We start from the raw sequence: 17,183 nt of genomic DNA on the forward strand, positions 1-17,183 counted from the left end.
AAAAAAGTCAGATAAAGTCAAACTTTATGAATCGTTCTGACAACTCTGTTCACTCCCATGGTAACGATGTTCAAATGATGTTTAAAAGGCTTCAAGCGGCAGCGCGTGAGACTGGTGTTGTGAGCAGACAAATGTTGATGGCGCAGCAGTGAAGTTGAGCGCATGTATGACGGCTAGAACGCGCGTGTATGACATGTTGAACGCACAGCAGAGTGATTTTGAGTTTACAACAACCATAGACACACTCACTCAAACCGCTGGCAGTAATCCCACTCCATAGACATCCATCATAAATCCCACCCCGTGATGACTAAATGACGTAATCCCGCCCCCACCGTGTCGGCTCAGTCGGAGCCGAGTCATGAAAGTGTTTGTAAACAAGTCACCCACCAGGGAATGTTCATATATAAGGCGCTCTGGATTATAAGGCGCACTGCCGTTTTGAGAAAAATAAAGGCTTTAAAGTGCACCTTATAGTGCGTAAAATACGGTAGTTTGAAGATTAAAGAATGTTTTTGGGCCTTTCTTTCATACAATGCTAATCGCTAACTGACCTCCTTATGTTAGCTTAATAGCATGTTTTACCCTAATGTTTTAGGAAAACACCCCCAATTCCTTAGACTTTTAACCCCTTTTTTTAAGAACTTGTTATTTTGTGTTCTTCCTCGGGAACAGCGCCAAGATGCAAGGATCATCGTGGGGCTCTTTTACGAGACCGAAGCCAGGAAGGTGTTTTGTGAGGTTGGTACTTCTCTTTGCTCAATTAATCCCAACGGGTCCAAAACTTGACTGGCTGTTAGCGGAATCTAAGCTATTTAATGAGCTGTTAGAATGAGTTTCCCCTCCTTGGCAGCGATACAAAATGTTCAACTCATCTCAGGGAATAATTCTTCTCATGCCTATTTATCATTCTCCTGCTTTTTTCTTTTTTTTTTCTTCCGCCCGCCCATCTTCCCTTTCTCCGCCCGACTGCATTCTCTCCCCGCCGCAGGTGTTCAAGGAGAAGCTGTACGGGAAGAAGTATGTGTGGTTCCTGATCGGATGGTACGCCGACAACTGGTTCAAGATCAAGGACCCGGCCATCAACTGCACCGTGGAGAACATGACCGAGGCGGTGGAGGGTCACGTGACCACGGAGATCGTCATGCTGAATCCAGAGACCGTCAGAGGCGTCTCTAACATGGTGGGTTCACCGTTTTTGATCACTCCGAGTACAGCGGTCCTTTTTGCACATGGTCCTGAATATTTGAATGTATTGTTGCTGCCATTAAGAAAGCTCTATCTGTGTTCACTCTAATAAAAACATGCGATTTTTTTTTTTTAAATACACTTTAACATAATCGGAACCTAGCGGGAGGCACTCATTACCTCACCCACCTTACTTATGGTGTCAACAAAACAGTGAACTCCCATGATACCTTTTTCTACAACACTGCTCCATTAACGGTTGATTGGTCGCTGCAATGCTGTGTTTAAATTATAGGTTTATGTTGCTATATCATAGGGATTGACAGCTGTTATTGTTTGGCTGGGCGGACAAGCAATAGTGTTCAGGTCACTGTTACTGAGAGGGTTGTTGAGGCGTTGATGCAATGTTGACTTTTGCAAGTTCAGATAAATGTTGTTAATTTGAACTAGTGACAAATGAAATGGTTACTGCTTATGCGTATTTCAGTGAATGTTTTAAAGCATTCTTTGAACAAAGACAAGTTCTTGTATAATGCAGGTTTATTAGCAATCTTGTTACCATGTCAACTGTGAACAACTTGACATTTTTTGTCAAAACATTCAGAGTTTCCATGGCGAGGGAAAAACAAGTCACGTCTCACTCTGTTGGTTAATACGATGTGGTGATTACCACGAGTCTCATGTGGACTTTTACTTCATCATGAGACTCGTAAAAGTGTCTCTTTCGATCATTTTATTTTGTTCTTGTCGCTATGTTTCAACAATTTCCTCAAAGTTGATAAGCTTGTATTTGATGCCAGTCTCCGTATGTGGTCGAAACGAAACAAACTCTTTCTTGTTTTCAATCATTTTTTTGTTTTTTCATGTTAAAAATCTGTTTATTACAAATATTGGAAAACGAATATTTCTTAAATTGAGTGGAAGTTTTTCGTGACTTTCGCCCAAGTTTAAACTACATTGACCAAAAAAAGATTTGTTAAATTGAAGGTAAAGAACGATTTGTTCTAGGTTGCGTTTAATTGTGATCCCTTTTTGAGATTTTTTCTATTAAATTGAGATTTGACTGTTTTTTTCTTGTTAACTTTATCCCCCTTCTAAGCTGCGCTGAGCTGAATTGATGCGTTTTTTGCTTTAGGAAAACTAGATGCCTTTTGTGTCCTCTACGAAAGGTTGCTCGCCGGCAGATTTGAGATGGATCGAAAACACATTTACGGCGTGTATCATCTTCGCTGCTGCCCCACAATGCACCAGTTTATAGGGAGGTGGGGGGGGTCATATTGCTCAATAGATATGGTTGTTAGACCAGAACGGTGAAACAGTATAAGAAAAAACGTGCTTAAAATACGCGGAAAAGCTGATGGGAAAATCCTGAGCTAAAATAAATGCATAAAATATACTTACCCACGTACAATATCATTCTCGCATTGATTGTATGTTTTTAACACTACTTGTGTGAGACAGTAGTGTAGTAGTAGTGACTAGTGAGTAGTCTCTGAACGAGTCAACGCTAACCCCAACCTTGAGGATAATAACTCATTTCGAGTTTGAATTCAGATAATTAACGTCTTGTGAAACTGAGAAGAAGCGAACTAACAGCTCTCTGCTTCAGAAAGGATTTCAGACAAACATGTAAACTTTCTACTTTCTCCTTACAAGTAAAACGTGAGTGACATTAAACTACATCTGATTTCTAGTCTTTGTGGAAGTTAATGTGTAAAGACAGCTTTCTAATTTTAACATAAGCACAAAAAACACATAAAAAAGTATATAAAACACAAAACGTTATGGCAAGGTATTCAAGGTCACAGTCACATAATCCAAGTATGCCCAAAATGTGTGCGCCTCCCAGATAAATACTCTATATAAACGACCGCGAATTGCAAAAATGTAAATGATGAAAAACAGTGAAGTTTGAAGCGAGCATGCAATGCTATCAAATTGAGAACACCTGCGTTTTGACTTGTAAGCACAAACGGGGGAAATGGAGTTTCATGATTGGATTTGCAAGCTCCGTTAATCCACAATTTGACGAATGTCAATTCTCTTTAAATTTAGGGAATTCAAGTCACAAGTCGGCGTCGATCACAACCTAAGCAAGCGTTCCTCGAACGAGTTATTAAACCCGATTAAATCAAAATAATTAACCGCGGCGCCCTCTGCACCTGGAAAGGTGAGGACGGAGATGCAACTTCGCCGATAACGCTCGGGTCTAGGAAGAGACAGTGTCGTGGAAATTCCCCGGAGCAGAGTCGTGTCAGCCTCTCCGCCCAAGTCGTCTCACTTTTAATTGGATGCTTTGTCATGAAATTTACCACAGACGTTCCAGGTCCCGGAAGGATGACTCCTAATGACTTGGTTCACTCTTTCCTCAAGCGATGCCTAAAGCCAGAGCGTGTTTGCTTTAAGTAAAATGTCTTCTCAATACAATCTCCTGGATTATTGAGGTTCCGGACAGTTAAAGCGGTTATTGCTTGATTCTAGTTGTCAGAATATATGAAGCAAATGTTCGGATCAACACGTGGAAACTGTAGAATAGAATCTAGAAGAAGGAATTCATATGATGTAAGACACTTATAACATGGAATAAATATTTATATTAAAAAGACGAAGATGTCATTAGAATATTCTTAATTCCATAAAATTATATCTTTGTAATTTAAATTAATATTTGAGTTAAGAGACATTTTGAATTATCTAAAGTTTTTGCTAGAGCTGTTATTGACTTGTTAAGCTAGCAAGTATTTTTTAAGATACAGTTTATCTATTTATTATGTGTTGATGTTGTGTTGTTTTAAGGATTTTATTTATAAATATCTTATTTGCTAATGCTACGTGGAACTTTCTGTACTTTTAAATGCCTTAAAAATGACTTAAGTGTGAAGATTTATATTTTATTGAAACATGAACTGTGTAAATCACAACTATACGATACATTTTGTTTTCAAGAGTTCATAAAATTGAATTTACACATATTGTATTCAGAAAATTCTAATCAATAAGTATCGTGGTACAACAGCTTCACATGTCTTTTAGGGTTAATTATATGTAAACAGGAAGTAATAATTAAAAAACTTGCTTTCTGAAAGAAAAAATGCTGTGTCAAAAATCGCGCACTTTTCTAAGTGCACTGCTTTAAAGTACACTGTAAAACGATGATCGCAACCGACTGTTGGAACATTATCGCCAATTGAAACAAGTTATTAAGTTGCGTTTCATTGTGTTATTACTGTGGTTGTGTTGTTTTGTGGTAAAATTGGTGTTTTCTCGAGAGATTTACGCCGGTATCTGCTTTAAAGACGCGTCGTCTATGACGTAGCTACCGTTTAGCGTCACCTACGTCACTAAGATGGCGACTGTTGCGGTTGGAAAGTGTGCATCGATCTACACTCAATTCTCTGACCGTTTGAGTGCACCTATTGAGTGCTCATTGCGCACTACATTTCGGCACACTGCTCATCGAGATGCACTTGTACACTCAAAATATCAAGTGCGCCATTTGGGACACACCCAAACAGTTGATTCTGAAGCTGAAGCACTGCCACCTAGTGGTGGGAGGTCAACACTTCACGAGCGAAATGATCGTCTGAGATCTAGATTTGTCTCAGTCTTCGCATTATTTTACTTCAAGTCCAACTACACACTTCTTTCGACGCTGTCGTGGGCCACGTCAAACTATGTGGCGGCTTGCTTCTGGCCCCCGAGCCTTGAGTGGACACAAGGAAAACTAACTCACCAAAGTGACACCAAAAAACTGATTGAAAGAAAACTACAACTAGAAACAATCCTAGTGTTTTTGTATTCAGTTTTGTATATGATTTATACTCATAGATCTGTGGAGAAAGGGTTGAAGAATCCAGATGTTGACGAAAAGAGAGATGAAGTCATGTGACACAAGTAGATACGAGTGTTATCAGCAGCACATCTCCGGTAGAGATTTTTTTTCATCTCGGATTCGTCTTAGCCGCAGCATTTAAAGGTTGAAAATGAGTTTTAAAATAAAGCACTGCCTGGTATTCACGGCGTCTCTGACGAATTACATGCTATTTTTATTCACATTATACTTTAATAAGACGCCGTTTTTCCTCTCCTGTTTTTTTCCCTCTTAAAGGTTCCGGTTCCGCAGGATTAATGGACGTTAAAGAAGCACCTGGTGTGTTGGCAGCTTTAATGAACCTCAAATGACCTCAGTCATTTCCCTTTTCTCGCTTCAATTAATTGCAAATATAAAATAGAACAGACTTTTTTTCGTTTTTCCCAGCCTGAGACGGCATTATCACCGTCACACCTTCATCATTTTTTAACACTTGTCAGAGCCCGACAGGTACGAGCCGGATCCTCTCCTGGCGCCGTCGCTCCCTCTATTGTTCCTCTCCTCTAATCTACTTCAACCATTTCTTCCTCCTTTTCCTTTTCCCTCCCCAACTATTGTCCGACCTTCTTTGTGTTTTTTTTTACGGTGTGGATCATCTTCTTTTTTTTTTCCTTCTTCTCACCTTGCTTACCCTCCTCTTCCTCGTCATTACCCCCCCCCATCCATCGCACCTCTGCACTTCATCAGCAGCTGTTGTTTATATTAATACAGCACCTGTCACTACCTGCAGCTTCAGCTGTCGATGTGCGGCTCAGCCGGCGATAAGAGTTACAGGCAGTAACTCCTGCTCGTCATCATTTTAAAATTCAATTCTCTCTCACTTGGAATTGGCATATTTCTCTCCCTCTCATAGCATGGATAAAGCCCGGCGTTGCCGAACACCTCGAGGTCTGCGAAGAGCGCGTTGTCAATTATATATATGGGAAGCAGCAGAACATTGAAATGCCAAATGCAAGAGCAAGAATTTCAATGGGAAGAACAAAATTTTAGGTGTGTTTCGGAAATTTTACTGTACTCTCGCTCTCCAGCGGGGAAAAGGTTACTGGACGGTATTATATGTGTCATGTTGTTTCGCTCTATAAATAGGTCTGGTTTGAAAGATATCGTGATTTAAGTGTCTAACATTTATTTTCTGTGAAGAATCCTGAGAGGATATTTGGTTAATAGTAGTAAGTAAGTAAGTAAGTAATATTTATTTATATAGCGCTTTTCGAGACCAGGGTCACAAAGCGCTTAAACAATCAAAACAATACTCAAAAAAGTACATACTTTAAAGATCAAGATAATACTGAGAACAACACAGGAGTTCGAGAAATTCAAGGAAAAGCCTGAACAAATAGAAATAATAATAATAACAAATAATATTTATTTCACAAATAGTGTTGTTTATTTTGTGACTTTATCTGTGAAGAACCCAGAGAGGGTTGTATATACATTTTTTTTACGTTGATTTATTTTGTAACCATCAGAGAAGGAAAAAGTGATGTGGCCCTAACAGGAAAAAAAGTTTTGGGGACCCCTGGCTAACACAGTAATATAGTTTCTTAAAAGCTTTTTTGACTAATAACAGAATCAAGCAAATTGTATTTGATAAAAAATACCAAAGATTAAAGTTGGCTTGAAGAATAAATCAAGGCAAAATGAAGGACGGCCTTAATAAATCCTCAATTTAAGAAATGTTGTATAGAAAATTAAAATTATTTTACAATGGAATGTTTTTTTTCTTAAATGAAGGAATTTTGACTCTTGAAAGTGGTTCTTTTTAACAGTGCTAAAAGTTGTCCACTGTGTGTTAGTGGTTAGTTAATAAATATGATAAATTCTATGTAGAAAGTGCCTTTTAAAACCCTCAAGGACACCTTACAGACAGATTATAAAACAACAGTAAAAAAGTAAAACAGAAGTTTTAACCCTTGTGTTGTCTCTGGGTCAAGGTGATCCAAAGCCCTGAAAACAAATATGTCCGAGACATCACAAGTTGGAATAATAATAATATAATAACAAGAATTACAGTCAATTTGGCCGTTTTAAAAGTAAGTCTTGAGTTTTAAAAACAGTCTGTTTTTGTCTGTTTATGTTGCGAATGTCCGGTTTACATAAATATTTGTGATTTTAAATTGAGGCTAATATATCAGTTTTTTGTGCTGTTAAATATATAAGCCAAAAACACTACACTCAACTTAAACGGGTTAAAAAATAAAAATAAAAAAAGGAAAATTTAGTTTTTTTTCTCATTAGTTGGTCCAGATGACTATTTTAAAATATAATAAATCCATATATAAATAAAAATATCTGTAGATATATTTAACACTAACCATAACTTTTTAACCTTTATGTTATCTCAGCCACAAACACATTTGTTTCAGGGTCACCTTGACCCAGAGCTGGAACAAAGGGTGACTAAATGTTATTGCGTGGAGATATAAGGCTGCGGTTAAATTGAATTGAAAGAACGAATAAAACCAACAAATAACCTGATTTCCTCTCTGTCCTCTCTGTTCTCTCCAATTAGACGTCTCAGGAGTTTCTGGCCGCCCTGATGTCTCGTCTGGGAGGCAAAAACCCGGAGGAGACCGGAGGGTTTCAGGAAGCTCCGCTGGCTTACGACGCCGTTTGGGCTCTGGCTCTGGCTCTGAACAAGACGGTGGCGCCGCTGAAGGCCAAGGGCCGCCGACTGGAGGACTTTAACTACAACAATCACGACATCACGTCTGAGATCTACCGAGCGCTCAACACAAGCTCCTTCGAGGGCGTCTCGGTGAGTGGATTTCATAGCGAATTAGTTCTGACATTCGGCTTAATGGTCACTCGGAACGTCTTTCTGAGGAGGGTTCTTGGAGCGGACGTGGGTTTTTGTTGAGTGGTCGCTTGAATATATTCTTGTTATTGCACCAGTTTTTAACCTTTTTATTCAATCCCACTTCTCACTTTGCACTTCACACTGAAGGTTAAAGTTACCAGTGTTTTGATGGAAATGTAAGACTTATTTTAAAACAATATTTCAATAATTATGTTCTTTTTTTATTATTTTCAGGATTTTATTTGTTTTTTTAATTCTCTGAATAATAGAAAATACTGAATTGGCACCAATGTTATTCCTGCTTATCTAATCAATTTAAACTTTACTTTTAATTGCTTTTTGAAAGAACAGAACAGTTTAACATTTCTGATGAATGACTTGCATAAAAACAATTAAAAAAAAGAAGAAATCTTTTCATTTTTTTAAGGGTTTTCTTTATGAACTTTTCTGCCCACGGGAACATTTTTCATTTTAAAAGCGACTTCAAAGTGTACATTTATATTTATATTGAAACATGAACTCTGACATTCACAACTGCTCAATGAACAGTTTTGATAATTGTTTAATACATTTTGTTATTTTATATTTCAGGATCTCATTAAATTAAACTTACACAGATAGTATTCAGAATATCTACGCAATAAGCATAATAGTCACAATTTCACGTGTCTTTTTAAGTAAATTATATATAAACAGGAAATTATTATCCAAAAACTTGCCGTTCCGGGATCCTGCAGCTGAAGCACTGCCATCTAGTGGCGGGAGGTCAAAAATTCAGAGCAAAATAGTTGTCGGAGATTTGCTTTTGTCTTTTTGTCGCATTGCTGTCGATGTGTTCAGTGTAGATTTGATATTTTAAACGTAACTAATATGATACAAAGTAACTTGTATTATATTCAGTGTAGAATAATTGCAACTCTCCCCGTTTGACCAGTCATTTCCACATCTCACTTGGTTGTCTTGCTCACTTTTTTCGTTGTTTACTTAAAAACAAAAATTGTCCTTCATGCCCCATATATATAGAGATCTTTTACTCTGGATTTTGTGTCACCTGAATATAACTTATTCTTCATTTCTGCTTGGAATACAAGATACAAAGTAACACAAACATGTCTAAACAAGAAGGAGCTGTCTGGCCTGCAGTTGATTCAGAACTCTGCAGTGAGAATTCTGACCCGCTCTAGTAGAAGAACTCACATTTCTCCGGTCCTTAAAACTCTTCACTGGCTTCCAGTTTCTTTCAGGATCAACTTTAAAATTCTGGTTCTTACTTTCAGAGCTATTCATGGTCGGGCTCCTCCTTACATCAGTAATCCAGACTTACACCCCAGCTCGGGCTCTGAGGTCTGTGGATCAGAATCTACTGGTGGTTCCTTAACTTGTTCTGGACCAGAGGAGAGAAATCCTTCCAGGCTGTTGCTCCTAAGCTTTGGAACGATCTTCCTCTCCCTCTGTGTTTGATGGATCTACTGACAAATGTAATAGCGAGGACGAGTGTTGTCATGCAATTTTGGCGAACAAACGCCCCGAGACAGTCTGAAGTTTACGTCCCAAATCCTGCCCATCAGAGTATAGTAGGTCTTAGATAAAAAAAACACATTACCAGTAGCCGCTGAAGGATTTTTTTTTGTGTGTGTTTATTGTTGTTATTTTTACGACTCAAACTGTTTGAGTGTTTGAACTTTTAGCAAACACTGACGTGTCTGTCGTGCCAGATGGTCTAAAGTTTAAAGCGCTTGCATCTCTAAACTCGCCCTGAGCAAAACAGGAAACACACAAACTGATTGAAATACACGAGTCTCTGTATCTGTTTAATAGCATGTTATTAATCACCATCAGTATTATTAATAATATTAGCACAAAGGCAAACCGTTGCTACAATCCTGATTGAAAATAACAATGTTTAAGGGTAACTATTTTACCGATACTTTTATCTTAACTCTTAATAGCTGCCTTATGCTATATTGTGTTTACGGGACTATTTACGCTCAAATTGTGTTTATTCTCCTGAAATCCATTTGGACCTTAATGGATACTTCCAACTTCAAATTTACCCAGCATTCTTTTGTTGTCTTCTGTGATGGGACGCTACAAACGAGCAGGGATGTTGTGCCGCAGTGTGCGGAGTTAATTTTTAATTCCAGCAGTATCGTGACGCGTTCTACAAATGGAACCGAAATGAAAGCTCACGACCTGAAAAACACTCTTGAGTCACGGCTCAACGACGGCGTGACGTAAATCCGGACTCGTTTCTTTCATATAATTCCCGAGGAGTCGATCTCGACTTTTTCAAAGGAAGAATCAATAACGATTGTAGCTCATTATGTAACGTTTTAATTATTTACACTTTTAATTCTTGAGCTTCAAACGATCTTGACTTCACAACGTGATCCAAAAATACTTTTTTTTTTTTTTCAGAACCACAGCATGGTTCCTTCTCTTTACAAAGTACATATTTGGACTCGAAGGTTTATATATGAGTGACATGTTTTAACATTTGACCTCAAGAGCTGTCGACCTTTTTGCTCTCTCAACGGTGGTCGACAGATTGAGCATTAGGTAAGAGAGAGTTCTGAGGACGTCGTTACATATGCTCGGATTAGAGAGCGATTCAGATTCGGAGTGAAGCAGAGAGTTGACGTTTTATTTTAATAAGGTTGTTTTTCAATATATTGATTTACAGTTTGTTTGTTTTTCGTATGGAAGCGCATACAGATGGATGGTTTACATCTTTTCCTAGTGCCCTGTTGCAATCTTGCAGAACATTTAAAATACATTTTGGCTAAATGATGTATTATATTCATCAGCCGTGATGGGAAACGATCAGTCCAGAACCTTAATGGCAACAATTTGTTTAAGACTGAGCAACAAATCTGGTGATTCATTGCAGTTTCATTTTCCCAAATGAAAATCTTACGGTAGTTTTCGGACTGTATGGCGCAGTATGAATATACGGGTCTTTTTTGATAAATTAGACGCAAAGGGATTATGAAGTGCATTGAGTTTACCAAGTCGTACTCAAACATTTTGGCCATATTTTAAAAGTGTTTGACGTTAGAAACCAGGATTAACTCGTAGTTAGTAAGTAAGTAAAGGTTATTTGTGAAGCGCCTTTTAAAAAACCTGGGTCACAAAGCGCTTAAACAATCAAAAACAATACACAGTTAAAATACATACATATTTAAAAACTTTAAAAGGTCAAGACAACATGAGAAATTAAGGGAAAAACCTGCACAAATAAGAATGTCTTAAGATGTTTCTGAGATCATTCCAAAGCTTAGGAGCAACAGCCTGGAAGGATTTCTCTCCTCTGGTCCTGAACCATGTTCAGGAACCATATGTAGATTCTGATCCACAGACCTCAGAGCCCGAGCTGGGGTGTAAGGCTGGATCAGATCACTCTTATGGTCTCAAGGCTGGATCAGATCACTGATCCAGCCTTGAGACCATAAGACCATGAATAGATCTGAAAGTAAGAACCAGAATTTTAAAATAGATCCTGAAAGAAACTGGCAGCCAGTGAAGAGTTTTAAGGATCGGAAAATGTGAGTTCTTCTACTAGAACAGGTCGTAAAGGATTAAAGGATTTAAAGTGTGCCTCATAGTCTGAACAATAACATTTTTAAAACATAAAATATTTTAAAATAAATACAGATAAGTTCGCCATCTATTGGACTCTTCATGACACTGCTTCATGAAGCTTCATCAAACCATCATAGAAATTATAATTTTCTTGGTGTCGCTGAGCCAGAAAAGACAAAGCTTTTCACCAGTGGTCGTAATTAATGAACAGTTTCCATGCCAGGATGTTTGGAGTCTAGAGGTAGATGAGGATCTGTTCAAATATCTAAATGATTATCAGACATATAAATACAAATATATATTTTTTTAAGGAGACAGGACTTTAAAAATGATGTTTTAAATGATATTCTTTTGTTTTTGTTTCAGGGTCAAGTGGTGTTTGACGCTCAGGGTTCAAGGATGGCCATGACCCTCATCGAACAGCTGCAAGGTAGGAAGAAAACTCTCTTCCGTCATTAAATATCCTGCATCTTACACTGAATTTTTGAACGTGTGTAAAGATTTTCTTCATCTCACTGCAAAGTTCTCTCTGGGGGGGGGTTAGCAGTGGCCTCCGCTAACATTGGTCTCAATGTCCTTTAATTATAGCGACAACGTGCTTCAGCAAGTCGTCTCAAAGCTTCACTGTAATTGGCCACAAGCTCTCGTTTTAAGCGCTTTCTCCAGACGGCATCCTATTTGTCACCCGTGACTTAATGAGTTTCCCTGTAGAGGATAAGGTTGAGGATTATTTTGTACCTCTGTTTCTCCGCCGTCCTGAAGGACGGGAATTTATAATCCTGCCCATTTTTCCGCCTCGCATTCTCTCTCATGTTTCCTGTTGTGGTGTCGAGGTAATTTGGCATCAGCAATGAGGTGACCTGACTTGAATCCCTGAATCACTCTGGGACCTCATCAGTATTCCTGGTCAAGGCTGCCTTCATAAGCTGCTTCTTTTCTTTTTTTTTCAGCCTTTTCTTCTTCTTCTTCTTCCCCTCCTCGTCCCCCCCGATGCCTCTGTGTTTGTCCTTCTGTCAGCCTCCTTCGTTTCTCGTTTATTTTATCTGTTCATTCAGTGTTTTCAGTGAGTAAAATACACCGTAAAAGCAGTTCTACCATTTGAGTTTTATGCTTGTCCGTTGTTATTATCAGTTAAAACTGTATTTCTCGACGATCTCAGCTTCAAAAAGTCCTAAAAAATATGTCAGAAACATTATTATTAACATGTTACGAGACTCAGTTATAAGACAAGTGTATGTTTGTCTTAAATATGATCTGTATGAGACAGAAACCTTGAGAGAACCAGACTCAATCAAACAAATGAAGTTGATTTGCGTTAATCAAACTGGTGATGCTTTGAGGACAGTTATGACAAATTTAACAAACATTAACAATGAAAACAAGGCTGGATGTAACAACGTAAATGGCGTTCTTTTGATGATGATTTAAAAAATATACACACTCTACAATACTGTTGACAAATATAAATACACTAAATGTGGTTAACCCAAAAAAATAACTAGCTTTAAATGTCCCTTAATTGACTTAAGAAAGGAGGGAAAACTTTAAAATCGCGTTACATTTGCACACTTTGTGCTCATTACGGTGAATGACTAAATGACTTTGGTGCATTCAAAAGCGTAGGACAAATTAAATTCTCTACAATATTAAAATAAAAAAAGGTCTATACAGCGGGGATGTGATAAAATGTTGATAAACCGATACATCTCAATATTTGTTTCCCCCAACGGTATCGGTATTCAAAAAAGAATGTACCTTTTTTTTTGGCTATTAAACTTTATATTGATATTATACTTTATCTTCATATCATGGTTCTTTTTTGGTTTATATAAGTGTATATAAAGTACACAATAAGTCAAATGTTATTTATTTACAATTAAGATGCAAATATTCACTACATTTGTTCAATTTTGTGTTGCAATTAATCCTGCACGATCCTGGCGATGACTGAGGACGAGAGGATACAGTCGACTCCAGCAGCTTTTAAAGTTGAAGTTTCGACATATTTTCTTTCAAAACAAATGAAAGCAGTTACGACTTCGTCAAGAGTCATGTGGTCTGTAAATCCTGCAACACCAGAGTCAAGTACTCGACAATACTACAAATATATACTTGTTACTACAGTATCACGATACATTGTGTTGTTGACCCTTTATCATGATATGTATTGTATCACTAGATTCTTGCCAATAAACATCATAGTATCGATACAATAACAAATTAACAGTGATTCCGCTGATGACTGAGGACGAGAGGATACAGTGACACCAGCAGCTTTTAAAGCTGATTTTTGGTCATATTTTGGTTTGAAAACAAATGAAAGCAGTTAGGACTTCGTCAAGAGTCATGTGGTCTGTAAAACACTAGAGTCAAGTATTCGACAATACTACAAATATATCCTTGTTACTACAGTATCACAATATATCATATCGTCTTACTTTCTAAGATATTTTATGAAGGATTTACTTGTTGTAGCTACTGAGTTAAATGTGCAAATTAAAATAAGAGCATGTCAATAATAAATGCGAAATATTCTCGGGGCTTTAAGGTAAAGATGATAATTCCAAATAAAATAATCACCAAATCTCGAGGTTTGAATAAAAAAGGCTTCGTTTTTATCTTATTGAATAAAATATTCATGATTAATTCAACTTAAAAAAAAAAAAACGACAGAACAAGCTCGTCAAACTCATGTTCGACGAGCCAATTAGTGGCGGACAAGTTTGCGAGGAAAGGCACGTAGAAGCAGGTGTAAAATCCAAAGTTGATTCAGTCATAATTAAACCAATTTATTCCTGGACGTTTGATTTATTCATCTGCTGTTCTCTCCTCTCTCTCTCTCTCAGGGGGCAGTTATAAGAAGATTGGCTATTATGACAGCTCTCAGAAGAACCTCTCCTGGTCCGGTGAAGATGTTTGGATCGGTGAGATGACATTCTCTTTTTACATTATCTGCCCCCCCCTCCAGTCTCTGTCTGCCCCCGCAACTGTGCCGCCATGTTTTTCTTTGCCATTAGACCTCGTCACTGAAGCTTAATTTAGACTTTCTCGCTGTCAGAGTGACACGCCGGATCTTTTTTTTTTTAAACCACAAGTTTGGCTCACATTCTTTAGAGACTCATGCATAGACAGAGGGATAAAGTCCAAATGTTTTTGTTTCTTGTTTTCCAAACATTTATTTACTTGGGTTAAATAGGGTTTAATGTACTATAAATATAAATATGGTAACTTAAAACCACTGTACGACATTGATACAACTAAAAGGTACGTCATACATTTTCGAAATAATAATAATAAAAAAAAATTTAAATGCAACTTAACCCTTGTGTTATGTCTGGGTCAAGGTGACCCAGTTTCCATTTCCATGCCACCGGGTCACCTTGACCCAAAGAAAACACAAGGGTTAAGTTAAAGAATCAAATTTAAACAGATAAAAGCATCAGGATAACAGTCAAACATTTATGTATGTATTACTTGTTCCTGTTAATTTAATGTAAATAGTACAAATAACAATACGATATTTAAAACATTATTTATTTATTCTATTTATACTTTATAACTATTAGTATTATAAAATATACTACTCAATTTTTTAACTTGTATATATATATGTATACTTTTTATGTAGATTCATTCTATGCAGTGTTTTTTAACGGTTGCCAAGCAACAACATTTCGTTGCCAGTTTGCACTGGCGGTGTTTTCATGTGTAATTCCTGTGTCAATAAAAGAAAGTAAAAAAAAGATATATATAAAAAAGAGACCCACTCGCTATTTTTCACATTTAAAGTTGTTTTTTTTCTTTTTCTTTTTGTTAGCAGGATGCGAACATGCATCGCTGCGTTTCCTCCGGGAGACAAATACAAATAATAATAAAATACGTATACTAGTATGCCCAAATACTTTATTATAGATAAGTAGGAAGGGCCAATAAATAGTCATTATACATATGTAACAATTACAATTAATAAAAAATTAAAAAGTCTATCAAAATATATTATATAATATAATAAATATATAATGGGAAAATAATTAAATTAATGCTACACAATATATTTGTTTATGGTTTTTATTTTACTTTTTAATTGAAAAAAATCATCAGAAATGTAACACCAAAAGTTGTATTAGTTTATATACACAATAAAGTGTATAAATCTTACACAGGTTTTGATACACACCCAAATTCCTGTTCATGGTAATAGCAGAATGTGTGTTTTTGTGTAATTTATTACATGTGTATCACTTGGTGCTTAACTAATGGAAACATTTTTTTGCTACTTTTTTTACGCTTTTTTTTCCGATCACAATTGAGTCCATCTTGTATATTTGGAGGGGCTCCTCCAGTTGTCCTGCTTTTCTGTTCGAAAACTGCCTCCTCATTGTTGGTCACACATGATCTCCAAATATGTGCAACAAACTGATTTTTCTAAAAAAAAATAAGAAGTCCTGGGACTGAGAATCCAAAACAAATGTCGCGGCTCGTGTTTACCAGACCTTCCACTCCCCGGAGAGGTGACATACTTGAGTCGTGCCACAAATCAATCTTCCGTGGCTCTCTGGTCCGGCGGGAGATGCTTTTTTTAATAAAAAAAAAAAGAAGAAAATTCTCGCCCGAGATCAACCGAAATCTGCAGGGGCTTGTGATTTCAGGTCATAGAAAAACACGCGAGAGGAAGGGTCGCGTCAATCGGATTCCAAATCTTTAGATGTTCCGGCTTAGAGTCTTAGAAACCTGACGAGCGGGTATTGATCACTTCCTCCCGCCGATGGAAACTGTTTATCTTTGACTAAATAGTGACATCCTCGAGAAAATGAGGCATTTCTTCGCCCCGTGAGTTGCTTCAAGTTGTTTTTTTTTCTTTCTAATGAGACAGGTGGGGGACGTGTTTGGGGGAGGAAGGAGTTAAACGTAACCCCTGCGCTTGTTTAGCCGTGTGTTAAACATACGCGTCGCTCCTTCCATCCCTCGCTTCCTCACTCCGCCGGTCGCCCTAACAACCACTTCAGCTTAGCTCCTGCCTCTAATCGCTGTGGCAACTGTTATAGAGCCGGGTATCCATGGCAACAGCCTGTCTCAATTCCTTGATCAAGGACGGAGGAGGGTTTTAAACGGCGCACACATTAGCTGAATGGATGGTTGACGCAGAAAGTAAAAATGTCCTCATTACACATCAGTGCAGGTGATAACAGGTTTCTTTAACTATGAAGCAGCAGATGATCTGAAGACGCTTCATTCTTAACATCGCGTCGAGCTAATGATCCACTAACAGGCCGCTTGATGGTCCTGAAAATGTGTGGCCCGGGGGCGACATGCGCCCCTCTGACTGGATTATAACGGGCCTTGTGAGGTCAGAGAAAAAATGTTGTATTTTATTTTTACACTTATTTTGTTTAATTAATATGTTTTTGATCCTGTCCTTCAAAGTGAGTGGAAAAGAAACCCCCCGGAAGTAATTTATATTATCTTATTATTATTATCTTATTATTATTATTATTAACCAATATTTTTCATCAACTCTTACTCTAACTAATACTCTTACTTTTAAAAATAAAAAAAAGAAATTTAGTAGTTTCAATGTTTCTTAAAGCTAACTACACACTTTCTTTTATACTCATTTTATATTATTATTTATTTTTAAATGTCTTTTTTCCTATAATAAATTGCTAAATAAACAAACTAAAATTTGTAATATCCTTACTTTTCCAAACTATTTTTTGATACATTTTTGGATTAAGATTCATC

At 37.3% G+C, this 17,183-nt stretch overlaps 1 protein-coding gene across 1 annotated transcript in view; it reads left to right on the top strand.

The window, feature by feature from the left end:
- Positions 1-17,183, top strand: part of gabbr1a (gamma-aminobutyric acid (GABA) B receptor, 1a) — a 123,948-nt gene that overhangs the window by 65,460 nt on the left and 41,305 nt on the right. Inside the window, exons 11-15 of the mRNA XM_087779176.1 lie at positions 676-741; positions 992-1,183; positions 7,572-7,817; positions 11,808-11,871; positions 14,288-14,365. Coding sequence (XP_087635302.1) covers positions 676-741; positions 992-1,183; positions 7,572-7,817; positions 11,808-11,871; positions 14,288-14,365 — 646 coding nt within the window. The remainder of the gene's footprint in view (positions 1-675; positions 742-991; positions 1,184-7,571; positions 7,818-11,807; positions 11,872-14,287; positions 14,366-17,183) is intronic.

The sequence above is a fragment of the Callionymus lyra genome, chromosome 17, assembly GCF_982586985.1.
Source record: "Callionymus lyra chromosome 17, fCalLyr1.hap1.1, whole genome shotgun sequence".
NCBI classification, from domain to species: Eukaryota; Metazoa; Chordata; class Actinopteri; order Syngnathiformes; family Callionymidae; genus Callionymus; species Callionymus lyra.